The 27,778-nt window shown below is 40.1% G+C and overlaps 3 protein-coding genes and 3 non-coding genes across 7 annotated transcripts; 5 read left to right on the forward strand and 1 right to left on the reverse strand.

Annotated features, from left to right (window-relative positions):
- Positions 1 to 1,082: 1,082 nt before the first annotated feature.
- On the reverse strand, positions 1,083 to 15,227 carry rdh10a (retinol dehydrogenase 10a). Its single transcript, XM_084747118.1, has 6 exons — positions 14,616 to 15,227; positions 13,965 to 14,200; positions 5,959 to 6,057; positions 4,289 to 4,434; positions 2,799 to 2,930; positions 1,083 to 2,661 (listed from the first exon to the last, which is right to left on the reverse strand). Exons 1-6 carry the CDS (start codon positions 14,899 to 14,901, stop codon positions 2,538 to 2,540), a joined length of 1,023 nt encoding a protein of 340 aa, XP_084603244.1. The 5' UTR covers positions 14,902 to 15,227; the 3' UTR covers positions 1,083 to 2,537.
- Positions 15,228 to 17,701: 2,474 nt separating this feature from the next.
- On the forward strand, positions 17,702 to 22,652 carry rpl7 (ribosomal protein L7). 2 transcript variants are annotated; one of them, XM_084746994.1, is made up of 7 exons: positions 17,702 to 17,760; positions 18,288 to 18,387; positions 18,496 to 18,662; positions 19,478 to 19,615; positions 20,871 to 20,980; positions 21,722 to 21,937; positions 22,512 to 22,652. In XM_084746994.1, the coding sequence occupies exons 1-6, from the start codon at positions 17,747 to 17,749 to the stop codon at positions 21,928 to 21,930; spliced, it is 738 nt and encodes a 245-aa protein (XP_084603120.1). In that variant the 5' UTR covers positions 17,702 to 17,746; the 3' UTR covers positions 21,931 to 21,937; positions 22,512 to 22,652. The 2 variants fall into 2 exon arrangements, with proteins under 2 accessions (XP_084603120.1, XP_084603121.1); XM_084746995.1 differs by lacking the exon at positions 22,512 to 22,652 and having other exon boundaries at positions 21,722 to 21,939.
- Positions 19,784 to 19,875, forward strand: LOC146307486 (small nucleolar SNORD12/SNORD106). Its single transcript, XR_014768942.1, has one exon. It is a non-coding gene; the product is annotated as a small nucleolar SNORD12/SNORD106 (small nucleolar RNA).
- On the forward strand, positions 21,264 to 21,353 carry LOC146307487 (small nucleolar SNORD12/SNORD106). Its single transcript, XR_014768943.1, has one exon. It is a non-coding gene; the product is annotated as a small nucleolar SNORD12/SNORD106 (small nucleolar RNA).
- Positions 21,986 to 22,078, forward strand: LOC146307488 (small nucleolar SNORD12/SNORD106). Its single transcript, XR_014768944.1, has one exon. It is a non-coding gene; the product is annotated as a small nucleolar SNORD12/SNORD106 (small nucleolar RNA).
- Positions 22,653 to 23,301: 649 nt separating the features above from the next.
- c21h8orf89 (chromosome 21 C8orf89 homolog) lies at positions 23,302 to 27,532 on the forward strand. Its single transcript, XM_084747466.1, has 7 exons — positions 23,302 to 23,726; positions 23,829 to 23,874; positions 24,029 to 24,123; positions 24,987 to 25,125; positions 25,572 to 25,679; positions 25,781 to 25,836; positions 26,784 to 27,532. The coding sequence occupies exons 1-7, from the start codon at positions 23,513 to 23,515 to the stop codon at positions 26,921 to 26,923; spliced, it is 798 nt and encodes a 265-aa protein (XP_084603592.1). The 5' UTR covers positions 23,302 to 23,512; the 3' UTR covers positions 26,924 to 27,532.
- Positions 27,533 to 27,778: the final 246 nt, after the last annotated feature.

Below are 27,778 nucleotides of genomic sequence, written 5' to 3' on the forward strand. Positions count from 1 at the left end.
TATATTTTACTTACAAAGCCAAATTGCTCTTGCCCTCTTTTGGCAACACCCATATCTAAAGGCCACCTGACTCACTGTGTGGCACAATGTGGGAGGACAGTGATACTGATACGAGTCAAAAGAGTAGTCATAAAGAGGAGAAAAGGGCTGGGTGGGTGTCATCTTTACAATGGAAACAGTGTCCAAGACGTTCATCAGCATTGCAGATGATACACTTTCCTGTCACTCAATGTGGTGATTCACAGAATGCAGAATAACAACTAAGTCAAAAATAAGTCTGAAGTCTTTGCCCTCAGTTCCCACGTCAAGACAGGCAAGTCTTGAGTTTAGTCCAAAGTTAAGTTTCCAAGTCAGAAACTTTGAATATGGAATTCTCAAGAAGTCATAACAGTTTCTAATTGATTTCCAAAGTTGCTTAGCTGTTTAGCTAACGTTAGCTGAGCTCACTGTATGTTAAACATAAGGTATGTAATAAGTATGTAAATTCTGAGGGAATTTGTCCCTCTGCTTAAACAGCCTGGGTTTAAACTTTTTAATAAAATAAGTGTAACATTGTGATTATAAAAACAAGCTGCTTCTAATCAATGATTACAAAGTTACTTTGTTTTTTTCTAGTACATATGTTTCTTATCCAATTGTGAAAACTAAAAGGGGAGAAAATATAAAAAGGTGCATTGTTTTACACATTTAATTCCTGACTTTACAGGTCAGTCATAGGAAATGTAAATATCTGGCCCCTTGGCACTTTAAAATCTGTCCGTTGTAAAAAAGTTATTGAATAAGCCTGGTGGAAGGTATCAAGTATTTTCAAGTGAAAGGGCTCATGTCCAAGTGAAGTCACAAGTTACTGATGTTAGTCCAAATCAAGTTGCAAGTATTTTTTGATTTTGTTGAGTCTCAAATCATCAAATTTGTGACTCGAGTCTATTGCAAGACCAAGTCTTGTGACTCAAGCCCACACCTCTGACAAATACTACGAGTGACGACGCCAGCGTTACAAGCAAGAATGTAGGTGTTTTCATTTTTCCCGCCAGTACAGGTGATATTTTACAAGCCAACCAGCAGGTAATAACAACACACCATTTAATAATCTAAATCACTTTTATTAATTTAAGTTAGGTAGAGACACTAAACATTGGAACCACATTTGCTCTGCTACTGAGCAGTCTTCAGAAAATTACAAAAAAGAGGCTTATGTCATACTGTCAAAACAAAAAAATGGCAAAAATTAAGAGGTAGAGAATTTAGGCTCATCACTGTGACTGAAGGAATGACGCCTATTGGAATGTAATTGAAATTCAAAAACTCTTGTTGTCCCAAAGTTATATAAAATATTCATACATCAAATATGGTGGAGACAGTCATTTTGGGATACTGGGGGTATTCACAACATTAAAACATTTACATTTCACTTTAACTGGACAAGATGGACAATGGACAGGAGAGTTAAAGTGTTACTTTGGAAAGAATAATGGAAAGCTAGTGTCTTTAATGCATTTCCCTCAACAAACCACACATCAGTGTTGGGACAGCGGTTCACCTGGAAGTTACAGCCTATGTGGGGTTATTTTTTTTTTCTTTTAAACAAATAATATTGGTAACAGATAAATTTACAATATAAACACCACAGATCTTGAAAATAAAGACAAAATGAGAGAAATAAAAATGTATTTCCTCCCAGTTTCTCCCAAAGCAGTACATTCTGAATGTGTCACACATGCTAGCTTAACCCAGGACGTTGACTCCCTCATCCACTTTTCATTTGAGAGGTTAGTTGATACAGACCTGAAACAACAGGACCATTAAAAGGGACAATATTGAGTCCCATTACACTGGAAACCTCTGAAGATTTAAACGGCCACATTCTGGCCTTTACGTGTCCCATTTGGAATGACTTCATTATCAACATATATGCTACATGTCTGTAACTTAACAACAACGGAATATGGTGAACTTAATCGTGAAATATTCATCGTGCTTTATTTTAAATGGCACAAGCAATAATCAGAGCCTCTGCATTGGGAGACGTTGGGTTGTTTGAAATGCTGTGTTGAACCTTCCTACACAGAGAATGCTGGCAGTGTAGAGAAAAATCAGAAATTACAGTGCATGTCTACAAAAATAAAATAAAAGTGAAAACATTTTTTATACTGTTTGTACAGTAACATACTGTATATTTCCACAATGACACTAGATAAGGCTGGTGACTACATTACGTAAATAGTTAATTATTGGATACCTTTTCTGTATGATTTCAAAAACTAGTGACACAGAATATAGATGTTGGTTTCTTTAAACATACTTAAAAAAAGACAAAACAAAGTCAAATAAATCATTTGTGTAGTACACAGCTTTCTTTGTTCCAGAGGAACAATATGGTAAACCTTTGCATTTGCTCAATGCAAGTGCACCAGTCTAGATTCAGTCTTTCCTTCCTTCCTTCCTTCCTTCCCGTCTTCCCCATTTTTCATCCTCAGTGGTTGTTTCCTCATGCTTGCAGGTTTATGTGCCTCTGTTCGTGTTACAAACAGCGCCCCCTAGATCCCATTCTTTGCCTCATTGTTGTTCATGGCCTCCTTTCTCTGAGCTAGGAAGGGGTACATGCATTTGTCGGCACCCAGGAACCGGTACATGCACACGATGGCCTCAAAGGGCAGGATGCTGCGAAGACAAGACAGGGATTAGATTAGTGACGCAAGACACTTGTACATACTTTACCAAGAGCTGATGGAGTGAAAAACTGAAGCGTGGTATGTGTAGGAAGGAAACAGGATATTAGATTGTAGGAGGCAGCTTACCTTTTCATGAAGTTGACCATATAGACAATGCGAGGTGTACAGATCATGGGCTGGTCAGTGAGGATGGCCCTCATAGCCTGTTTCACACAGAACTCTGGCTTCAGTGGAGGCAGAAAAGGCTCAATCTCCTTCCTGAATGAAAAGAAAAATATCAGAAATAAGTTATTGAAGTCAGGGGACCTCCAATCAAATTTACTAAAACTGGTAAAGATTTGAAATTGCCAATTATATTTGATTGAATTGACATTCAGAAACTAAGTGGAAAGGACTTTTTATTTAATTTATTTTAATTTATTTATAGTGCATTTAATTTAAAGTACGGTCCAACTGATTTTGGGGGCACTTGCATATTAGGGAATTTTAAAAAAAATCAGATAGATATCTCGGCTGATATTCTTTATATAGAATATATTAAAAAAATACACATTTTACAAAGATGCCTCAAAACAAAGATTTTAATAATTCTAAATAAAAAACACAAATTCAGCAAATATATGTACATTAAGGTTGCAAATTGTTCATTTTCCTGAACCATGAATAATTAATGCTCTTCATCATTTGTCCCAGAGGACACTTTGTGCTGAAGCAAGCATTTATAAACAAAGCAAAAAGATCAATCATTAAGATACAAAACACACATTACCCTTTTGTTTTTTACTCATTTTCTTTTTTCCTTACTTTTTGTTTAAATTTCCTTATTGAACAAACGCCTCCAGACAAAACAAATAAAGTGCAATTACTGCCGTTTGTTGCAATTACCACATTTTCTAAATTGTTTTAATTCTTAACAGCAATTAATCGCTAATGTAACAGAAATAGATAATGTAATTAAATGGGATCAAATATACATAAAATGCTGCCTATAAAGGTAACAAATAGAAAACAATCTGCATTATGTTCTGTTTTAAAAAAGACGTTTTCATATAGGTGCAGATTGGACAACACATAACGGACCAATATAGTTGGGTTAGGCCAATAATTTCGGCCAGGCTCTTTTTCCCCCCAAAAGATGTTAGAATATATTTTATAGAGCTAAAATTACAACAACTTAAATCAGTGAATAAAGTGATACTGGTTAAAAAGGTTGTGAACAGTTCTTGTGCACAGTAACAGTGATTGCTCCGGAGTGGAGGGACAGTAAAACCAAAGAACGTGCCACCTGCCGACTGTAACCATCAAACAAACTGAGGACTATTACAGCAGCAGAGGGTGGGGTGGGGGGACTGAGCCCAGGTGCACCTGTTGGTGAGGTTTTCCCCTGGGAAAGTCACCCTCTTTGTTTAAGCACAGCGCTGACCAATCGCACACAACTGACTTTAGAATATCTCTAACACAACAAACCATGAGCTGCCGCTTTGAAGTTCAAAAGGTGTCCGTCATCTCTAATTTTCGCCGTATAAAATTGCCCCACAAACACATCCCAGGTGCAAGAAAGCTTTTAAAAACACAGAGCAAAAACAGTTAGACTGGCCAGTGTGTGTTGAACTAACCTTATCCTGCAGCCTTTGAACATTCCTGTGTCTACCAGGTAAGGGCACACCAGAGTCATGTTGATGCCATCCTTCTCCGAGGCCTTCAGCTCATGGCTCAGTGACTCGTGGAACCCGATGGCACCGAACTTACTGGCACAGTAATCCTGAGGGAATAAAGAGAGAACAGGTCAGCCCTGTAAAACTGTGCTCCCGCCCGCGCCCAGAGACCACAGAGAACATTATCAAACATGGCCCTCGGGGACACAGAGGTCTCCCCTTGCTGTTAATGATACAGCCACAAAAACCTGAGCAAGCCTGTCCGCTGCTCTATGGTTTCATTAGCATTCTTCTCCAGTGCATCAGGAGACCGCTCTGCTTGGCGGGAAGGTTTTGATGTGGTTCGCCGTGGAAATAATCTTGAAAAAGGGCTTGGGCAAACACAGATGCATGTCGATAAACACGGGGAGGATAAAGAGATTTGACTTTGCCCACATGACAGGCAAGGGCTTTGGTTCCCTGAAATTAATGTGGATGTCTGAAATCACATTCGAGGGACTTCCAGGAAGCATAATAGGTTCACAAAACCTGACTTAACTTAAAACTCTTTGATGAGAGGACTTCATCATTATGGATGAATGCTCGTACAACAAAAGCAAACGTGCAGCTATAAAAACAAAGCCAAATGGAGTACGAGTCCCTGTGGACCATCTGAAAATGACACCATTCTCAGTCAAGGGGATTAACAAGAACTCTGTTCTCTGAAATATCAAAATAAAAGTTTGTAGAAGTTTGTAAAATTTGCTCCCTCTGTGGTTATGGAGCTAAATGACTCCACTAAATATTTTAATATGTATTATAATAGAGAGCCAAGTCCCTCCCCTACCATGAGACCTTACTTCAAAAAATGTGACCGGTAGCTGATTGGGAGAGATAAATCAATTTTTGATCCTGTTTGAATAGTGCTTTGAATTACACATTTGATGTTTGTCAATTTGAAAGATAATTTTACAAGTCAAGAAAGTTGCTGATTGCCATAAAACTGTCTAAGTATAAGATTGTGAAGATACGCAATTAGAAAGACTACACAACCAACAGTTGCGTTGGTGATGTCAGGACTTTATCCCTCCACACAGGAAGGTGGAGGGTCTTTGCCTTTTTTTTTTTTTTAAGAACTCTATTCTGAAATATCAAAATAAAAGCTTCTAAGAGGGCTAACAATTTACCCCCTGTGTGGTTATGGAGATAAATGACTCCACTATATATTTTAATATGCATTAAAATACCAAAACAAATCTGCACTGGGGGAGTAAAAAAAACTATAGGAAGGAAAACTTTATCCATTGAAAGCTGCTATGAGCTGAATACTGAGTGAGCACAAAGTAGTTCACAAAGCGGTGATGAAGATGTCTCTGTCCCTTGGGGAGCTGTCAGCTCATTCTGGCCCCGGGGCCAGAGCCCAATAGGGGCCCGACACCCCCACTGCTGCAGATAGAGGAATCTATAAGAGGCTCCCCAATGCTCATCTGTGTCCCTTAATTTAACGGGTGGAGGGACAACTAGAGAAAGGGGGCCTAACCTCCCCCGGCCCAGTGTGCTAGCTGGCATGCCGAGGGCTTCAGAGAAAAAAGCACTGGTTTTGGATGGTGGGAACGATGGGATGTGTATGTGTTGTTGTGTATGATACTAACCTCCACTCCAGCTGTGCTGAATAAACCCAGGGAGCTGGCAACCGTCACAATGTGACCATGATTCAGCTCCAGCATCTTGGGGAGAAACGCCTTGGTGGTCTGGGGGAAGGACAGAAGAGACAGAAGGGCAAAGAGAGAAAAGAGGAAGGTTAGTTCACTTGTGCAGTTTGTCTGTGCCAAAGCCCTTTGATCCTCACTGCCTCCCACTCGTTCCCCCTCTCCATGTGTTTCTCCCTCTTCTCCATGGTGATGCAGAGAGACGCGTCTGAATGAGAATTCATAACAGGCACAAAAAAAAAAAAAAAAAAGAATCAGTCTGTGCTCTGGAGGTGCTCCATTAGAAAGTATAAAAATTGAAAGTTTTTCCTTTGTGGTAGGTGTAAATTAGATGCTGAGCAGAGAGAGGAATAAGGGTTTTCCCCTTTTCAAGTATTCACTGACCAAACAGGTATGTGGTGTGTGTGCCGACACCGTACAATCTGTTCTTTTCCCACACAGATCTGGTGCCCGTCGTTGGGCCCGGCTCTAAAGACTTGGTGACAACACCAATCATAGGCCTCCGTTCACTCAACAACAATACAATTCAGCCTCTCGTCTACCCGCACAGCCTCGCGCCGCCCTGCCCGAGCAGCCGTCAGCGGAACAATCGGTAGTGAGATGAGGGCCGAGATGAAAGAGTTTCACCGGAGTGCCACGTGAAAGCCTGAGCGGTTCCACTGACCGGTCCGATGAGAGTTAGTGAGGTGGTGAGAAGAGCAACCCCGCGGAGGAGATTACAGTTGATTAACCTAGGGATCCATTCCTCATTCTGCCCGTCTGCTGACTTTGGACACAGCATGAGCCAATCAGCAGGTGTGACATGTGACGGCCATGACAGGAACTGACCAATCACTCTCCCACTAGGAGGTCTACAAACAACCAGCAGGCCTTTTGTTGGGAGCACTGCTAGATCTATTCAAGTCAGATGTGTGCTGCCATAGTGAAGAACAATACATGGAGCCAACAACACCCTTTTAAAATGTCAGAGGTTGCAAATGAAAACACTGAAGACACCTTTAGATCGCAATAAGATTACCAACAGTGCTGAAACAATTAGCTAATAAAATGGTTTAAAGTCTTAATACTTTTTGTATAACATTAAAAACTACATGAAATCTGTAAATGATAGTACCAAAAACAACTGTTTTTTAAAAATGATCTAAGTGTTTATACAACACCTCAGTTTAGTTCAGTTAAATTTTCTGTTCCAGCACCGTGTGGGAAAAATCCTATTTTGTGTGCCTAGGACTTTTTTTTTTCTTTTTGCCATTGTATCAAAATGAGTATTGTTTTTTAGACTGCTATCATATCAAAGTTTGAAATTCTGGTATTGTGACAACTCTAGTAGGCAGAGAATCACCAATAAAAATATAAATTCTGACAAGATATTAGAGCTGCAGTGAGTAGTTGATAAAAAAAAATCTGTCAACTATTTTGATATTGGATTAATAATTTCAGTCCTTTTTCAAGCAAATATTCAAATATTTGTTGATTACAGCTTCTCAAATGTGAGGATTTGCTGCTTTTTTTTTTATCATTTATTATAGTCAGTGAGGTGAATTTGGGGTTTTTGGACTTGTTGGCTGGACAAAAGAAGCAATTTGATAATGAAAATAATTGTTAGTTGCAGCCCTAAAAGATACCAACTTTTGCTAGTAACTGGACAAGACTGTCAAAAGCATTGATACTAAAACATGTTCAAAACAATACACCACTAAATTGATAGTATAAAAAATACAGAAGCTATATAAAAAAAAGAAGAGATCTTAGTGCTCATTCAAGACCTCAGTTCAGTCTTTATTTTCCTGCCTGAAATTTGGCTTGTAGCAAAGCAAAACTAGACAGTGTTCAGTGAAAAAAACTGTTTAGTTTTTTAATACTAGTATTTTATCCAAGTTTAAAATTCCAGTATTGTGATAACCCTATTACTGTACGTATTGTAAAATGTGTTACCTCTGGGTTTTGTGAGTTATTTTAAGACATCATTTGGGGCTCTGTAAAATCGAGGTTAGCATTTTGTTATTCCTTTAGACAGTTTTATTCCTACCCTCCAATAATTCTGTAGTGGTATAAATGAGAGGTTAACAGTTTCATTGGATGGTACAGTACAGTTTGTGAGCCTGGCCAGAGAAATGATTCAGCCTCCTTTGTAAACATGTGCTAGAGGGGAGCACAGAGCCAAAGAGTGCATGGTACCAGGTAGTACAGCCATGAAACCACTGGCAGGGGAGGAAAAGCCTCATTAAAACTGCACCCAGAGATTAACTGCATCGGACCTACTGACTTCTAGTGTAATCTCTGCTATGCTTCACATTTGTATTGAGACATCTTCCTCCTCGTTTTGGGAAGTAAGTAAAAGTGGAAGCAATAAGTCAGATAGAGGCTGGCAAAAGGAAGACGACTTCAACGTCTGAGTTTATTCTATAGCCAGGTACAGTATAAGAGATCTGACTCGGCTCCAAACATCTGCACTTTTCCAGGACATAAATTTTCAAGTTGCTGCAATATTCAACTCATCGAACGATGGGGCCCGTGGAGAGGGAGCGAGGGAACATAAGGCCTGGATAAAAAGCTGAGAAAGGCCTCTGCAAGCCAGAATGGCAGCGGATGAGGGAGAGAGTTGCGTGCAAATGAAGCATTAACTTAAGATATGCCCATACCTGACTTCAGCCAAAGTTTCCCACTCCCACAGCAACTTTCAGAGAGCAGGGAATGACTTGATCTGGCACAACGCTCTACGACTAACGCCAACACTCAGATACAACTGGACAATTTTGCTGAGTGGCCAGAATACTAACTGGAACTGATGGAGGAAAGGCCGATTCCTTCAGCTGGAGGACGGGCCTGAACGTGAACAAACGTCCCATCTCTCTCCCACCCTCGCGTGATGTCTTGCTTCTCATGGCAGCTCTGGCATGTGGGTATGACCCCCGCTGACCTCTCAGACACAAAATGTGTGAAGGCAACCAGGGGCTCGTGTCTTACATCAGAGCTGCCGTAATTGGGTCTCAACGCTCCCTTGTTCCGCTAAATTACCCGCTGACACAGTCGGGCCTCCTTGGCCTATGTGGGGGTGCCTTGCCCGCTGCACCCCCTAATTGGTGCGTGCCCCCAGGAGCATTTAAGCCACACAAAGCTTCTTGCAGCTGGGGTGTCAGGCTGCATTAGTGCAAGCGTCTGACCAACAGGAATATGAACAAAATATTGGCCTTTGCATCGGACCAGATGGCCATTTAATTGGGCTGACTTCTCCCTGGATGAGAGAATGAAGGAGGGAGGGAAAAAACGCCGGAGCTCGTCTGATCCTACAACAGATCATGGAATTTGAGTGGGTTGTGTTTACTGGTCATCAGGGATGATAGATGCAGATTGGTCATGTTGTGGTGGCCGTGCTGGTCAGTAAGCCTCTGACACAGTTGACTAAACCGCAATCCCCTGCTGGTTGTACTACTGGAATCCAATTTACCTGGAAATCATAGGCCAGAGGGGATGTAGTGACTATGCACTAGAAACCCCACGAGTCACAGCATCCAATATATCAGGTCACCAAAAATTAATTAATGCAAAAACCCAATTAGTTCAGTGATCCTAGCCTCAGTACATTTTACCTAGTAGAGTCACTAATGATGTTTACAGACCACTAATTTTTAAAAAGGGCTCACAGATCAAGGTTCTCAAACAATCAGACCTCGACTGTTAGAAGGTTTAACCTGAGGAACTTCTGCAAGCTAAGGCCTGCATCATTATTTAAAGTCATTAAGTCCATTTACTGCTGTTGTTTTCTAGTAATTTAATGCCATCTCGAATTGAAACAAATTCAAACCATTTTTAGAATTTATTTCAGTCATTTATCAAACAAGAAAGTTGAGTCTTCTGAGCTTCTTCCTTTAAAGTGACTAAGAAAATATACAAAAAAAAAAACATCGTTCAGGAACTGGTATCAAAGCCAAAGGATCAGTTTCAAAATTTTTTGAACAACACCCAGCCCTAATCAGAGGGTCACCTTTTTCACACCTGAGCTGCACTTCATGCAGACTGTTTAGAGACCGAGTAAACCAAATATCTTCAGGTTTTCGACTATTGGTAAAATAAAGTTGAGGACATCTCATTTGGCTCTGGGAAATTATAATGGGCATTTGTAACTACAACCTAATAGGTAGATTAATAGATAATGAAAGTAATCGTTAATTGCTGCCGTAATCCCATCTCTTGGGCACAGGTACATGCTCAGAGAGGGACCCAACATGGGGGCAGTCGTGCCTAGCCTCAGTGAGGGTACAGGTGCACCAGGCCCGAGGAGGGGCCCATATAAAACCAGTCAAGTAGGACCCTTCTGCCTGGCTGCCTCCTTTCTCTGGATACAGCAGGAATGCGGCCTGCGGAACTTGGCTCCTGTCGCCTGGCATCTTGTCAAGCTGATCCACAGACAAGAAACCAATTGTCAGATAAAGTGGGTCAGCAGCAGCTTACCATTACCCTCTCGCCTCGCCTGTGGATGGGACGGCACTGCCTTCCTTCCTCTTTTCTTTCCTCTGCTCTTTTCCCGCCATGTCACTGTCGAGCGCACTACGCTTTCATGTAATCGCACAAGAGAGGTTCAATTTCCAACGAGAAGGGGGAAATTACTGCTCACTGTTCATAAACCACCTGTTGGATAACTCGCTCAAGATGCTGAGGATGATTTCCTTTCATGTCATTCCACTAGACAAACACAAACTGGTGACACTTACTGAAATGACTGCACATTCCCCATCCCAGCATGACTAAAGACTAAGGCTCCAACATAACAAATCGCCAGCTGGACTAATCAAAGCATCATCAAACAAATTAAATGTTATGACCTCCTGCCTCATAAAACCCTAAAGAGGACGAGGGACTGAATCATAGCGGTTTGTCTGTCTGTGCGTGTGCGTGTGGCAGAGCCGGATGAACAGAGCTGGCCTCCATGACTGCCTTGCAGCTGCACCCACTGCCTCCAAATCAGGTTGGGAGGAGTCAGAGGGGCCTGTGGAAGGAGGACAGAAGAAGTGTGGGGTCTGAGCTGGGCCGTTCTGGCAGACACACACACACACACACACACACACACACACACAGAGATTGCCATGCGTTTCCTCTTCACATGTCCATCCCAGCCTTATTCCCACTACACTGTCCAAAAATTAAAAGAATAAAATAAAAAAAATCTTCTCTTTCCTCATCTGAATCCAGACCTTTGCTTTGCTTATTTTACACTCTGTTGTGCATTTTAGAACTTTTAGTGGAAGCTTTGAACCTGCTGTCACATTGCTCTTGAGAAATTGGGTGTGTGGGTTAATTTCAATAACTGTCTGGAATTAATGCAAGGGAAGCTGAGAAGTTTTGGGGGGTTTCACTGATGCCTCCCTGTGTAGCCAGAATCATTATGATGCTTTGCCAAAAAGTGACGCTTAACAAGCTGAACTAGAAGAGTGCACTCAGTTCACTGCAGATCTCCGCCAGGCCGCCCGAAAAGAATATTCAGATGTTACTCCTTATAATCACCAACATTTTGATTAGTAACTGTAATTTAGCTACATTTTTCCCCTCTGTAACACAATACAGTAATATTTATTGTGTAATTTAGTTACATTTAACTAGCTAGATACAGCTAGTTACTCCAACACTGCTAATAGTTAAACCTTGTTTTTAGACTAGCTGTTGCTGATGACTTGCAATCTCATAAAACCAGTATTGCGTCTCAAGCTCCAGCCCCATTGGTCACTCAAACACACATGACTGATCACATAATCCCCTCTAGAGATGCAATGAATAATCAGTTATTCAATTAATTGCCAGATATTGATAATTGATTTGAATAATTTTTCAAAGAAAAGGGTCAAACTCCTGAGTTCTTCTTAAATGTGAATATTTTGTGTTTTCTTTACTCTTTACTATATTGAATATCTTTGAGTTGCAGGCAAAAGATTTTTTTGAGCATGGCAACTTGGACTTCGACTTGGAAATACTCATAGATGTTTTCACTATTTTCTGATAATTTATAGACCAAACAACTAATCAACAAATTAATCAGCAATGAAGATAAACATTATTTGCAGCCCTACTCTCTTCCTGGCTCACGCCTGGTGCAGATAATAAGATGAACAGACTTAAAAGAGGACTACACCATAGACCGTGTCCACTGCTGAAGCTTTAAAAAAAAAAAAGAAGAAGAAGAAACAACAGTGGTGGAGCAAGCAAACCTTCTGTAAATTAAAATGACAAAAGCCAAATGACTCTTTGATTTTAATCTCAAACGGTCTTCTCAACAGTCAAACTCTTCTTTTGTGATATCCTTTAGTGTCAGCAGTGAAAGCATGGACCTAAATAAACAAGGCTTAAAATCCACTTTGTATGACTATGCCCTAATGATGAGCGTATTAGTTGAGTCATGAACCACAATTAAGGCACTTTATAAACCTGTTGTTCAAAAAGGAAAAAACAAAATCAAAAGGTTTGTGTAATGTACCACCTGCATGCAGGCAGTGAGTAACTGTACCATGTTTGTGTAAGAGGAAAGTGGACAGGTCCCTGTTAGTCTAAGCTCTATTCATCCAGCTTGTGTCTTTAATGAACCACATCCTCCATTCTGGCTGTCGCCATTCATTAAGTCCCTCTTTCATCTGCCCCCCACCCCTAAAGAAACCAAGCTCTCCACAGAATATGGGAGAACACAAACACAGGCCCCTATTAAAAAATCCCAAATCTGCCACCAAACCACTGGATCCCGACTCCAAATCCTGGATGTTAAAGAACGTGGAGATAGCCACTGGAGAAGCATATGAATAGTTGAATGGAGTGTGTATTAAAGGAGGAAATACACAATCTGCCTGACTGACAACACAAGAGATTTTCATGCTCAATTAGGGAGCTTCACAATCACTATGGTTTCATGGTATCACTGAGAACGCACTTCTCCGTAAAAAGAAGAGCTGGCGGCTAGAATCTCAAAATGAGCATCAACTGCTTCACTAGACTCCATGCACAGTATATTGTGAAAAATCCAATCAAAGGTGAAACGGTCGATTCAGAGCCGTGCCACCAGTCAAAGGACACAGTCTCAATCTTTGCAATTTACTCCACAGCAGCCCTTTAAATCAATTTGTGCACAATCACAACAAATGCCCCACAGAGGTGACCGTATCCAAGCAATGAAATCAATTATCATTACTGGTTTATTTGGGACTCTAAGAGAGGGACTTAAATGCTCAACACTCAACTCTCAATCCCATCATGCTCTTCTCAATGGATATCTAACTGCCAGGTTACAACCGTGGGCTTTCCACACCCTCAATACACAAGCTGTGATAGCACCTGGCCTGTTCAACACTGCAGCTTATGCTTATCTAAAGTGAAACATATTCACTCCATCAAGTCCACGTAGCCTCTCAGATAAGTATTCACACTGAAGAGGCCCGAGGAACACAGCCAGAGTAGAATCTGATACACAACAAATCAGCGCCTGCCAACAGAATGTGGCGAGCTGATCCGACACAGATCCAACCCACGTACAGAACCCCCTGCTTCCATCACGCAACTCAGATTTGTGCAGAGCTGCGCTGCGAAGTAGAGGAGAGAGGGAAGGGCTGACATACCATGTGGATCATCACTGATCGGGGCTGCCAAAAAGACTTACAAAGCCAAACCCGTGACTTCGCTCTGGCAGAATTAAACTAAGTGGAGATGAAATTTGAACATGCAGCGAACTATTTATGGTCATACTTTTTCAATCACACCTTTGATTCATGAGTTTGGCACACAGAAGGATAAGATTATGAATAGGCATGCAAGTCAGACTGGAAACATTCCTGTGAACCTAGCATCACAGTAAACACATCTGATAACACTGTGCTCATGGAAACAGAGGCAGATATGTCAAACCATCCACATACAAGTCAAATTACTCTCAGTTTACCCTTCTGGCATGCTTTATTGCTCGTGCATCAACTCACCCAGAAGTGTGCGTGACAGTTGACTACCATGGTGCGCTCGATCAGCTCGTCTGGGCACTCCAGAAGGTGATGGCCAGAGACGACGCCGGCATTGTTGATCAGTATGTCCACTTCTCCCACCTCTCGACGCACCTTCTCTGCAGTAGAATACACACTCTCCCGCTTACCCACATCACACACATAGGTGTAGACCTGTGGCTGGAATGGGGGGACCTCCTCTACCCCTCCAACAGGTCCTATAGGTAAAAAGAGATGGAAACAGATGATAAAAGTGATCAATGAAAAAGTATGTTATTTTGTTAATCAGCACATCAATAAGTTATCCAGGAGCAATAATGTAGCAACATTAAAAAGTTACTTTTCAGCTAAATGTTGCACACTTTTGGAAAACAGACCACATGAGCAAATATTTCAAGTCTTATTTGAAAACTGCGTGAAAAGATGCAATCATTTCCATGTATCTTGTGATGTGAAACATTTCAGTGTGCTCATTGTAACACTCTGCCTGTGATAATACTCTAGCTGGTATCCTTGAAATACAATTTGCCGCTGCAGAAACCAAACAGAACGCCAACTAAGTCAAGGATTTCGCTGACCATGCGTAAAAGCTGATAACATATCCTAATTGCTGCAAAGAAAGCAAAGACTTACCGTCTTTGGTTATGGGAGTGTCCAGTTCGTGGTATATCTGTCGCACCATCTCCGCCGTTTCCTCGTTGCTTTGGCTGTTTATGTCCCATAACACCAGAATCGCTCGTCTCCGGGCGAACTCCTTGGCGAAGAGCCGCCCGAGGCCGCTTCCAGCGCCGGTGATCACGCACACCTGTCCCGCCACGCTCTTCTCCTTGGGCCGCACAACCCACTTCGCCCCGGCGGTTACAAAAGCCCAGAGCACCTTCAAGATGACCACGAAGAACTCCGCGATAATTATCATCATCTTGACCAATCAGTTGAAATAAGTAGCGGAAGAAGAAGAAGAAGAAGCGCAGGGAATGTCTGAAACCTGTTTGCAGCAGATAGGTAGGTCGGGTCACACCGACAAACTTGGCTCACGGTGCAGGCAGGACACGCAAACAATACACGCAAAAGTGGCGAAAAAAAAAAACGCACGCAGGAGCTCAACTTGTGAGTGAAAGCAGAGTTGAGATGCTGCTCAGTCAGAGTCCAGTTGCCACTACAGTTGCAGGGAGTTGTGAGCAGCCACTACGGTCTGTGAGCCTCCTACTTCCTCTGCTGCTCCTACACTCATCTCATCCTCGCTCGCATCTCACTCGCTATTTAAGTCCACCCATCAGCGCTGGACCCAATAGGACTGAGACTTGAGCGCCTGTCAGAATGAAGCGCCAGGTCCATACATACATAAACTCAGAGGTGATGTCACCTACAGATTTTACCTAACACTCATCTGGTGCCATTTTCCCTACAATTCAACAAAGGAAGATCAGAGAGTAGGCTTTCCTGTCCTTCAAAAGCCACAGTTACTTCTGTCTTTGGGCTTATATGATGATATATGTTATATCACACTGACTACTGCTTTGAACTGACGGTTTTTCATTCTGACTTAATTGTTTTTTCTGTATCTATTGGATCAAATGTGTTTTAGATGACTAGATTGCGGTCTTATTGTGTATTCCATTATTTATTTTACTATGGATTTTAGGGTGTCCACATTAAAAGGGATAGCAAAGTTGATCTGAATTTGAGTATATTTAAAACGCTATTTCTTAAAAAAAACAAAATAGCTTTAGCTGCCAGTTGTACAAACAAGAATGTAAGATTAATCATCATGTTGGTCTTCATTCACTTCGTGACAGATCTCGTGTTTGATTAGGACTGGGATTAGGATTTCAGAAGCACTTAATATACTGATACCGAGTTTTGCCGTGCAGGTTTCAAACAGCCACAGACCAGGCCATATCTCACAGGTCCAGGTCAATGTCCACCTACACATGAAAAAAAGCAAAACAGTCGTTGTTCCTTAAAAAATATCCCGATTTAACGTCTTTCGACCTCTTTTTAATTTGAAAAGGTCAGTGGTCCAAGACATGTCATGGCACTCTACAAGCAGTGATCCATTGCGATCTGTTTGTTAGGGAGCGTGAACGTGTATCGATAAGGTAGACTATGTTACGTACCATGACAGATGGAAAAAGGCTGATCAATAGTAATCCATATGTTTCTGTGTCCACAGAGAGGACATCAATTTTTTCTGCCTAACCTTAAGGTAACTGTGATGCCTTTACATGCAGCCAGTCATGCTTGCTTTCAATAGAATATCAATAACGTTTTTCACTGGTTTCCAACATTTCCCCCTTATTTAACGCACGCTCACGACGTTATGTGACGTCCTGCAGCAGCATTTGAGATGTGTGGTGGGCGTGTCTAGGGCCCAAACCACTGTTGGAAGAATTCTCAGATCCTAATACAATACCAAAATGTGAATACTGCATCCAGTGGAAGTCCTATTTAAAGTTTTGCTTCAGAACCAACATAAAGTATGACATGCCAAAGTAAGCACACTTATTACAGAGCATACAGAGCAATAAATTATTCAAGTATTACTGCTGTGTAGTGTAGCCATTTAGGACTACGTGTTTGTGCTTCATATGCAAAATATTTGATTTTGTATCTAAAATATTAGTATACAATTTTACAAAGAAACAAAACGTAATCTTTAAAGTAGCCAAAGAGTAAATACTGGGGTGCAGGGACCAACAGGGTCCCTCAGTGGGTTGTAGGGAGTCCCCAGCAAAAGGAGGAATAGAATATTTTAACTTTTATCACATTTTTGGGAAGTTAGAACAAGAAGAGAAGAAACTTACTTGACCATTTTTGATTGATTCTAATTTATGGTGATCCGAGTTTGATCATTGACTGAAGCTGAAGATTTTATTATCTTCAAACCAAAAAATAAAAATATCAAATCACTCAGAAGGGATTTCTTAAGACAAAATCCTCTCAAATTGGGTGTCCGTAATCTATTGTGCTTCTATTGTGGTCCTTGACATGTATACGTTTGGGGAAACCCCTGCTATGGGCTACTCTTGCAAAACTGCACTTTGGCCTTACTTCTGAAACAAATTAATTTTGCATCATTAACAGAAGCGTTTGACATTTGAATTCAATATAGCTTTTAAAGTCTACCTGCAACATATTATTTCTTGTTTCCATAACCTTGCTCAGCATCTCGCCGCCTGTCTTATATAACCTGAGGTAGACGAGGTGGTCTTTTTTCCACTAAGATCCTGGATCCAGCGGAAAGATTCAGCAACTTCCCCACTTCAGAGTCTCTGTCAGTCTGCAAAATGAAGTGTTTGCTCCCTCTGCTGGGTCACCGAGTGCATAACATCACCTGTGGAATGAATAATGGAAAGGTAGCCTCACAAACGTACATTTCATTTCATAACAATACATTTCTGCCAAAAGATATGGTCATGGCTGACAGAATTAATATTTTGAAGTTAACTTAATATTAGTTTCCCATAATTAATTGCTGAACTTGTAACTATTACCCCTATCAAAATAAAAATAATAATAATAATAATAATTTACCGAGATATGACCGTCAATTTCGGAGCCATTCAGCAAAAGTATAAGAAGGGAGCACTCTAACGACTATGAGTGACTTTTAATCAAAAATACGATACAATTCACAGTTTTAGAATATTTTTGTGGCTAACTGAAATTTTCTTGTCAGGCATCTAGAAGGACAGTCTGTGGAGGTCCTCAACCTTTTAACGCGGACATGCGCGGAAGGAAATTTCTCTTTCTCGGTGGGCGCAATGGCGGACGCAGAGTGAGTGTTTGCTGCCGTGTCGAAATCTAAACACATCCAATGTTAAAATGACCATCTTTGTTAATTTTACAGCATTGATAGATTGTTTAGTTTGTATACACCATAACTGTAGTAATATTGTAAAGAATTGTTACTCTTATTGTTGTTAAGACCACTTTATTGAGAGTTGTGTGTAGCTGTAGTAGCAGTACAACATGGCTGTCTCTCTAGCCTCCATGCACTCTTGAAGTAGTTCCTTTTTGCCCTTAAAGGGATTCCATGGTTCAGATTTAACTATTATAATGTGTCGTTGATTTTTCTACTACTGTTCATGCTTTCTAGACATGTAAGTTAGAGTTCAAGGGAGTAACATATCATGTATGGATGCCGGTAAACGACAGGTTGGCAAGCTAGCAGCTAGCTACAAGCAGCTAGCTTCCAGCAGCGATGATGAGATATTAGTGCAATGAATTAGAAGGCTTTGGGAAGATAGACGGTATTGGCAATGTGTTCTGAATTTAGCATGACTATTTGTATCGTTGCAACAGAAAAAAGGTTCCGGCGGTCCCTGAGAGCCTTTTGAAAAGGCGAAAGGCCTTCGCCACCATGAAGGCCATACGTATCAAGAAGATGCTGGCTCAGAAAAAGGTAAGTTGTAGTGCACGTCCAGAGAACTGAGTTGATTAACGTAGATGTCAAAGCCAGTTTGTAGTTGAAGGAATTAATTAATTGAACAAACGTGTATTGTGTTCTCAGGCCCGCAAAGTGACCAGGAAAGTGATCTACAAGAGGGCTGAGAAGTACCACAAGGAGTACAGGCAGATGTACAGACGTGAGATCCGTCTGAGCCGTACTGCCCGCAAAGTAGGAAACTACTATGTGCCAGCTGAGCCCAAACTGGCCTTTGTCATCAGGATCAGAGGGTAAGTGGTGTCCACTGTCTGGGGACAGGACGGTCCTGCTCAACAGACAGAACCCATTTTAGTAACATTTACATGGATTGCTTGATGTACAGCAAGGCGTTATGCTCAAGCTATTGGTATGGATTATTTAGCCAGTTATTTGTGGTTCCATGCCATGTGTTCTTCTCATTGAAAATTCCCTTTCACAATAAAACAACTAGATTTATTAGAAAAAGTGAAATAAGTATAGTACATGTAATTTACCACAGCTGTAAGGTGCTGGAAAGGCTTGTAAATGCATGTTGAACTCTTAAACTGGTGACTTAGGAAAAGGAACCCTGATGTTGCATGTTGTTTTCTCTAGTATTCCATATTGAATAAACTAAACTCCAAAACTATGTTGCTACTATGGTTATATCTTTCATGCTAGTTTTTCAGAAACTGTTTAAAGCTGTTCTGCCTGTAGTGGTACATGAGGGCATGAGAAACACTTGAGCTGCTGTTGTCAAACACTTCAGCTATTGTATTGTATAATGCAGCTTTAAGATTAGGTAATATTTGGAAATAGAGGACTGCTGTTTGGATGGCACTTTTATCCACTTATGCTCAAATTTGAGTTAATGGCAATCCATGTAAATGTACTTGATTAAATTTGTCTGTTACTGTGTAAGTTGCGTGGTTAATGATGCACACTCTTTCCCCGACTGATCGACTATGGTGATACAAATATTTAAATTAAGCCAATTGTTTCTGAAGCCACTATCAACAGAATCGGTGTGAAAGCTGCATGCTGATGCTAGTGCAGATGCTAACTGTTATCTTTATTTGTTTTCCAGTATCAACGGTGTCAGCCCCAAGGTCCGCAAAGTTCTGCAGCTGCTCCGTCTGCGCCAGATCTTCAATGGTGTGTTCGTCAAACTGAACAAGGCTTCAATTAACATGCTCAGGATCGCTGAGCCTTACATCGCTTGGGGGTAAGGCTCTTATCTCTAAAACTGAAGTATGATGATGGCGATGAAAGTAACTATAAAAGTGTATTCCCAATGTTGTCCATGCTGAATATTTATAGCTTTTCAAAAGGACATTTACTGATGGTGTGCTGATTAGCACCTTTAACTGATGACTACAAATGTTTCCTCTGGAATGTGGTTAATGATGCTCAACTTTTTTCCCCATCTTATCGACCATGGTGAATACTGACTGAAAATAAGCCAGTTTTGTCTGAAACCACATTCTATGTCAGCAATGGGTACCAGATGGTATACAGTTTTTCTGCATCTGTATTTTGACTAATTAATTGCCCTGAATTTCTTGGGTTTGGATCAACAAAGATGTCTAGTTGTGCTTGTCTGATAGCAGAGAAATTGATGGTTTTAACAATGACTAACAATTCTCCAGTTTGAGACAAACTGTAATGATACTATGGGTATGCTTTATTTTCCTTCAAGTCTTACTGCCACCCTTTAGAGTATGATAACCTGGTATTTAATGCACTTTAGGTTGCTGTTTTGGCTGTTATCTTGACTTCAAATGGCAGGCAATTAGTAGTGTTAAACAATTTACATAAGGTAGACCTCATGTTAAACGAGATCGCAGGAGGAGGAAGCATGGCAGTGCAAATGTATTGTTTTTTAATGGAAAAGTGAATGTTTCTGATCTGCCTGACACTGCTAAGTAGTGCCGCAAAAGATGAAATTACCTGACCTTTCAAAAGAAATGCAGCATAATAGTGCTGTAAATGTGGGCATTGCGTTGTTCAAAAATGTTTGCTTTGCTCATTTGTATCTTTAAGAATTTAATCTCAAGATCAGTGACAGTTGTATCTACAGCGAGTTTAAATGTGATATACAACATTTGGTTTTCTGTCATTGTAGTTGCTCATATGCTGTCTATGTTCAGTCACAGAAAACTGCTGCTGCACTGCTTTCTTCAGGCATGTAGCATGTCTGGTCAGAACCTAATAAGTGATGTCAGAGCAGGTGACTTGCCTGTTTTTAAAGCACCTTATCTAAAATGAGCGCTAAAATTAGATGTTTTTTGAAATGTGTTCAACTGAATCTCAAATTACATGGCTACATAAGTTCAATTTTCATTGTTTTTCAAACATCCTAATTTCTTAAGGTATTTTCATATAAGCAGTATGCAAACCTTACTATGCTGTTGTATCCTATGTTACTTAAACTGACTTATGATAATTTCCTAACCTTTATGACATGTTGTTACCCCCAGATACCCCAACCTGAAGTCTGTGCGTGAGCTCATCTACAAGCGTGGCTTTGGCAGGATCAGGAAACAGCGCATTGCCCTCACAGACAACGCTCTGGTGGAGCAGTCCCTCGGTATGGACATGCTATACCCTTTTACTTGTTTGTACACAGCACAGCATATAGGTGCTTATTGGGTAAGGCCTTTCTTGTAGAAAGCCTTATGTAAAAGTATTAAGGATTTAGCATCACTCAAGTAAGAATTGTTAACAGGGTATGTTTTTCTTGCAGATTTTAATTGTAGCTAAGACATGGTCCCGGTCATGTCATTTGAGGTATTAAATGTTAATTGCTGCTACAAAGCACATTTCTTCAGAAGTATAATCAAAATGTAATTACTGTTTGAGGCATAGTGCTACATGTGGTTAATGATGCACACTTTTTTCCCCGTCTTATCGACTATGGTGAAAAAACTGAAAACTAAGCCAGTTGTGTCTGAAACCACATGCCTGTCTAACAGTGACTTTACCAATTAAATAGATTATTGTAGTTACTAGTACCAGACTTTTACCCTTGCTGATTAGACTTGTTTGTTTAACCTTAAGATTTTTTTTTTCTGGTGAAACTTGCATTATTACTTGCAGAAATCTAATTTGGGATACAACAAACTACTTGTCAGGTTACAAAATTCTCAGATTTTGTTAATCAACAAGGCTACAGTTGTCCAGAATATGCAGTTTCAGACTTAACTTTTCCCAGCTGGCAGTGACATTGGATGAATCAACTCTTTCCTTCTCTGATTTCTCACATTTTTAAGTAAAACTAGTTGAGAGTGTGGGCGGTTATGTGTGGCTGAACCTGCATTTTGGTCTGCAGGCAAATGTGGCATCATCTGTGTTGAGGACCTCATCCACGAGATTTACACAGTTGGCAAGAACTTCAAGCTCGCCAACAACTTCCTGTGGCCCTTCAAGCTGTCGTCACCCCGTGGTGGTATGAACAAGAAGACCACACACTTCGTGGAGGGAGGAGACGCTGGCAACAGGGAGGATCAGATCAACAGAATGATCAGGAGGATGAACTGAAGATATGGTGAGCAGTGCGAACATTGCAGGTCTTGAAAGTAGACATAACTCATTAGGTGTGGTTAATGATGCATATTCTTTTTTCCCCATCTTATCGACCATGGTGAAAACCTGCTGACAATAAGCCAAACATGTCTGAAACCACATCTTAGCCATTAACCTTCAAATCATCCAGTACAGATGCTCCAATTCTGTGCAAGATACAGGAAGTAATGAGGGCAAATCTAACTTGGGTCAATTTCAAAAGCAACTGGATCCAAAAAAACGATAAGTCTATTCCAAAATAAGTGTTTCCCAAAACCCAGTATAGGACTTCTATAGTTGAGCTGAGTGATGCCAGTCTTAAATGTCATTTAAGGTCCCCATACTGTTTTCATTGAGGGCTCATAGCAATCTGAGTAATTAAGAGTTATAAAGCCTTTTTTCATGGCAGCTATACTGATATTAAATACATGTGTTAGCAATGACATCAAGGTAGCAGAAGGGTTTCAAATGAGCCGATAGGCACAATAGCAGCACTCTGACTGTGTAACTTGAATTTGAATTGATTTATAACAATGTTTATTTTTTTTGTCTTTCAGGTTTTCAAAGGACTCAAAATATACAATAAAACATGGGAAAAAAATCTGTCTTGGTCTTGTCGTTAATTTGATTGTGCTATTTAATACCTGTAATATTTTTAATGTTGGTATTTAGCAGAAGTATAATTTCAGTATGGATTTCACTTTTGTATTACTTGTGAGAAAGTATGGATGGGTATCAAACGGTACTAAATTGGAATGGTTCCTGACTAGTTGGTACTGACATATTATTCTCTCGGACAAATGATACGATCTGTGTTTATAACAAATTGTAACACAAATGTGCATGAACAGCTGACAGGGCAGAACTGATGAAAGATGTGGGCTCATTAAAAGACAAATGCAGTGAAATGCAAAACGTAAGGACACCAGTTATTTCTGCTCTTTTCATGACTTAATTTTTTACCGAGTAATGGGAACCATCAAGATTATCAGTCAGCAGTATTGGTATTGATAAAAATCCCTAAAGATGCCCTCCACTAACACCTAAAATCACAGGGACTTGAGCAAATATAGATGTACAGATGTAAGAATGAATACTGAAAATTAATAAAATAAGGATTTTGGGTTGTGTTGAGTGCCGTTTTAGTCAATAAATGAGGTAAATGTATAAATGAGTAATACAGTGAAGGTATTTTTAAAAGGATGTGTTTCAAGGGAATACTTGAGATTTATTTCATAATGGCACATTTATTTTATAGCTGTATTTATTGATCTAAATGGCATTCCGTAGTGTTCGCCTAAAAACTTAAATATTGCACTGAGGGACGTGAACGCCACACCAGCCATAACCTTAAGTAACGGTTCAAATGAAGCCTGTTTCCATGGCGACGCAGTGACTCGGTAGCATTTACCATGGTGAGCTGCAGCCTAGCATTGCTGCTCGGGGATGACAACTAACGCTAGTTTGCACGAATTTACCGCTATAATGACCAGGTGTGGCATATTTGGTCTATAACCAGTTATATATCTTTAATCAGTCATTGCATGGCAGCTCCAACATGATGACTTTCCAGGTTAACGCATCGCTACCAACCGCAAAGGCTTTAATATCAGAGGGAAGCTCAAATTGCAGCCAGCGCGGCCCTGATGCGGCTGGATACCCAGCAGCAGCAGCATACAGGAACTTCGGGATGGGGGCAGGTGGAGGACAAGCAGCTTTCAGACAAAATAATCACATGAGGAGGAAATTTCCTGTGACACAACCCTTGAGCAGTGAGTAAGCGTGCTCCACATATCTGCTAAACCCATCCAACATGCAGCTAGCTTAACGGTGTATGTCAACTGAATGCTGAACACCGTTCATCTCTGTTGTAGAGTCCAGGGACTGGAAATCCTTGGTTAGTGGCATCATAGTTGGAGGGTAAGATGTGTCACATGAATATTTTTATTGGTATTGCACTTGATGAAAGATCCAAGAATAACATACAGATTATTCTCGAAGGTATTGACCTTTTTTAGACCTTTGTGTGCTGGTATGGTTGGTTCTTGTTTCTCTGTGTTCACTCTGTGTTTAGGTCACCCAGTCTAGCCAAAGATGGTAAACTGGAGTCAGTGAACGATGACCTGGAGAAGGACATCAGTGGGAGACACTTTCTTTTTGATAAGACATGTAAGAATTGTACTTCATGGTAGTTATTGTTAATTATTATACTTTAGATTTATAGTATATATATTTTCTCACTCAAAGATACGAGGATCACATTTGACCTAAGTATTGAATTGTGATGGATGGTGGAAAGTGGATATACACAGAATCTGAGGCTTGTTCCTGGATTGTAACCTGACAGCCAGTAGGTGGAGTTGTAATCACACATAATGAGCACAGATCTCATTTCAGTGAGTGCAAGTGTAACACTACTATTTGACAGCATCTTACAGATATTACAGTTTTACAGTAGGCATTAACAGTATGAATAGTATAGATATCTGCCATATTTCTTTTCATTTTAGGATATCTTTAAATATCCCTTTGGTATGTAAGTGAGAAACTTTCTCAAAATAATGACTTTGTACCTTAAAATAATTACATAGTATCTGAAAATAATGGCAAACTAACAAAGTAATTAGTATCTCAAAAAGTTAATTTCTCAAAACAGTGGATTATTGCAAAATATCGACAACCTTTCAGGGAAAAAACATTTTCAAAATAAGGGGTTATCGTGTTAAAATATTGTTTGTATACAAAATGAGTTATTGTCTCAAAATAATGACAAACTTTTCTTTGTGTCAAGCTCATTACTATGAGGTGCTGTCTCATTATTTTGATATGGTAAGTCATTATTCTGAGAAAGTTTGTCATTATTTTGAGATACTAAGTCACTATTTTGAGAAAGTTTCTCATTATAATGACCTACAGGATCTTCTTTTTTCATCACAATGGTAAAAAAAAAATGTGCTTCAATACATTAGAAAATTATTTTCTTCTTAACAAATGTTAGTTTTCAAGGCTAAATATTATTATCATATTTTTAGGTACGAGGTTAGAGAGGACGAGAACTGTGATTCCTCCGCTGCCAAGAGACTACCACGTGCACAGACCTGGCAACCTGTATCCCTTCAGCCTCTCCAGGGAGCTTTCCCACAGCCATGCTGGGCGGCCCTTCACCCTCGGGTAACCAGTGGACTAATGTCACTCAGTGCAGTAGTTTTAGCTGGACTCTCCGTAACATATTTCTGGAGACAGCTGCACAGTAATTAAACTGAGTCACTGTCTCATATATGACAAGAATATGAGAAAAAAGTACAGCCAGATACAATTAATATTTGGACACACGTAATTAATCTGTCACAAACAGAAGATTTCAAGCTGTTTAATATTCCAGCAACATGGGGCAGATGATTCTAGCTTAAATTGAATCATTATTTTGCACAATAATGAGATCGCTAACATCTATTACCATTAGTCCTCCATTTGTGGGAACGTCTGAACTTCTCACATGAAATTAATGTAAAAGCCAAGTATGGATCAAATTGGACTAAAGGATTTATCCCTACATTTATATGTGCAGCCTAATGTTTCATTCATATGTTCGTAACATCCTCAATTCTGTCCTCTAGCTACCCTGAAAGATATGAACTGAATACAACTCCAGCCATCCTTTTTCCCTCCGCTTTAGTCCTGAATGGCAGAAACACCTTCTCAGTCGAGAACTGCAAGTTCAGCAGGTACTTTTGCCCTTATAAACTAAATCAGACCAAGTCAATCAATAGTTCTCTCAATTATTTCTCAGACCTATGCCTCTTCTGCTTACCCTTTTGTTCTGCAGGCCTAAGGTGACTTATCCAACCTACAACCTTCTGACTGTTAAAGACAATCAAAAGAGTGAGTTATCTTGATGTTTTCACTGTGAAGCCAAGACAGGTATTTGCTGTGGTCTTGACACGTCAGGTCACGAACTGTGTAAAAAAGGAGAAATGAAAAAGGAGAGTCCGACCTCCAACCTGTACAGCTGTTTGTGATGTTGATTTATTGGCCGCAAACATGTCATTCTGATGGTTTTTACTTCTTTAAACAAAAAGCACAGGTCATAACAAAGTGGGACAAGTGGAACAAGTGAAAGGGAATGTTTAGTTTTGTCAGTCACTTTTCAAATGTTTGCCCCAGTTTTAAAGTGTAAATGTTTCACCTTCTTCTTTCATTTTACATTTCTATTTATATTTACTGCAGTTTACTGAAAATACAAATCACACTCACTGATTAGGCAAAACCAAGTATCAAAGTTTTGATCCCTAATTGATAACTAAGTATCTTTTGTATATCTCGAGAACCATTCATCTGGTCTGTATTACACATGGCATGATTGCTGGGGACCCAAGGGAGCACTCCAGTGTTAAATATGTTGCTATTTGGTCAGATGGTGGCACTATAACAACAAACTTTAGATTTGGGGCTGTAAGTTTTTTGTGCATCTAGATCGATTTTCTGCTGTTTTGAAGTTTGTCAAAATCTATTTTTTCACTACCACTTAAAAATACGAAAAACAAAATTGTGGAAATTATCACCAAATTTGATACTGAACATTTCTGGACCAAGCTGAAAAAAAGTTACCTTTTATGATTTTTGATATTTTATACAGTTTTGCTATAGCTAAAGTTTGATCACATGCTGTGTTCAGGGTTTATATCACAAAAAATATCTCACTTTGTGCTTTGTGTCAGCATCATGAAAATGCACATATATTGTACTTTTTTCAGTGTATCTCATCCTTATATTTCGTCTTTTCTCCCCTGTCCACTTATCCCTCTCCATCTCTTCCTCTTGCCACACAGGCCAGTCCTATCCAGACCCAATGGTCGGAGCCCCTCGCTCTTTCATCCACAGGATATCCGAGCTGTCCTCTTTGCAGGGTGAAACGGTGAGACAAGAAAAGCTCAAGAAAACGCGGAAACCTCGAAAACCTCCATCCTGACAATCACCTTCTTCCCAGAGCCCCGGGTTAAGGATCAAAACCTTCGAGTCTGTGCCAACGACATCCGAGCAAAATAAAATATTTCGGGCACCGTGTTCATTCCAGTGGCTCGCTCTAACTGCTTGCTTGTCCTCAGTGATATTAGTTTCTTGCCTGACATGGTTGATCTTCACATTCTGGGATTCCTGACCTGAGCTCCTCTCTTTTAGTGATTACATGTAGTATTTACTGTGGTAAACTGCAGCATTTGCTACAACAATAAATGCTGGTGATGAATATTATTCAGTAGTTTCTATTATGACACAGCTGCCAGTAGTTTCCCACTCAACATCTGCATGAACAGGTATTTATTTTACCTTTTAGATGGCTTGTGATGGCTGTTACGTAATACTGCCATATTTATCACTGTATCATCAATATGTTACAGATGCTGTCAAGCTTGCATCTCACTACAACAGTGTTTCAAACATTGCCGTTATATACTAATTAAGCTTTGTTAAGTAAGTGAAATATATAAAGTATGTACATATTAAATAGTTTAGCAGAACCATTACTGTGCCTTGTTAAACGTCTTCCTGAAATTAAATAAATTTATTTTTGTTATTGTTACTCTTTTTGTTCCCTTTTGTGACTCATGTTTTGTGTTCTGTTGCTTCTAGCGGAGCTGATAAAGAGTTTCCACCTTCTTTTGGCACATACACAACATATTGACCAGAGCAGTAATCAAAATGCCTAAAAGATTGCAACCAAGCATAATCTGCATTCCATATCTAGAAACAGATAGAAAACTGTGCCTCCAGATACTAGAATGTGGTACTTTCCCACATAGTACATTGTTTTGTGGCCGTATTGCGG

This window comes from Lutjanus erythropterus, chromosome 21 (assembly GCF_056507025.1).
Source record: "Lutjanus erythropterus isolate fLutEry1 chromosome 21, fLutEry1.hap2, whole genome shotgun sequence".
Lineage (NCBI taxonomy): Eukaryota > Metazoa > Chordata > Actinopteri > Lutjaniformes > Lutjanidae > Lutjanus > Lutjanus erythropterus.

Bases quoted from the DNA above. Each gene is read 5' to 3' on its own strand.
- c21h8orf89 (XM_084747466.1), top strand. From the start codon at position 23,513: ATGATGACTTTCCAGGTTAACGCATCGCTACCAACCGCAAAGGCTTTA. The intron at 23,727-23,828 runs GTGAGTAAGCGT...TCTCTGTTGTAG, and splicing joins TGTGACACAACCCTTGAGCA to AGTCCAGGGACTGGAAATCC. The intron at 23,875-24,028 runs GTAAGATGTGTC...CTCTGTGTTTAG, and splicing joins AGTGGCATCATAGTTGGAGG to GTCACCCAGTCTAGCCAAAG.
- rdh10a (XM_084747118.1), bottom strand. From the start codon at position 14,901: ATGATGATAATTATCGCGGAGTTCTTCGTGGTCATCTTGAAGGTGCTC. The intron at 14,201-14,615 runs GTAAGTCTTTGC...TTTTACCTATAG, and splicing joins CACTCCCATAACCAAAGACG to GACCTGTTGGAGGGGTAGAG. The intron at 4,435-5,958 runs GTTAGTATCATA...TTATTCCCTCAG, and splicing joins TCAGCACAGCTGGAGTGGAG to GATTACTGTGCCAGTAAGTT.
- rpl7 (XM_084746994.1), top strand. The intron at 18,388-18,495 runs GTAAGTTGTAGT...TTGTGTTCTCAG, and splicing joins AGATGCTGGCTCAGAAAAAG to GCCCGCAAAGTGACCAGGAA. The intron at 18,663-19,477 runs GTAAGTGGTGTC...TTTGTTTTCCAG, and splicing joins TTTGTCATCAGGATCAGAGG to TATCAACGGTGTCAGCCCCA.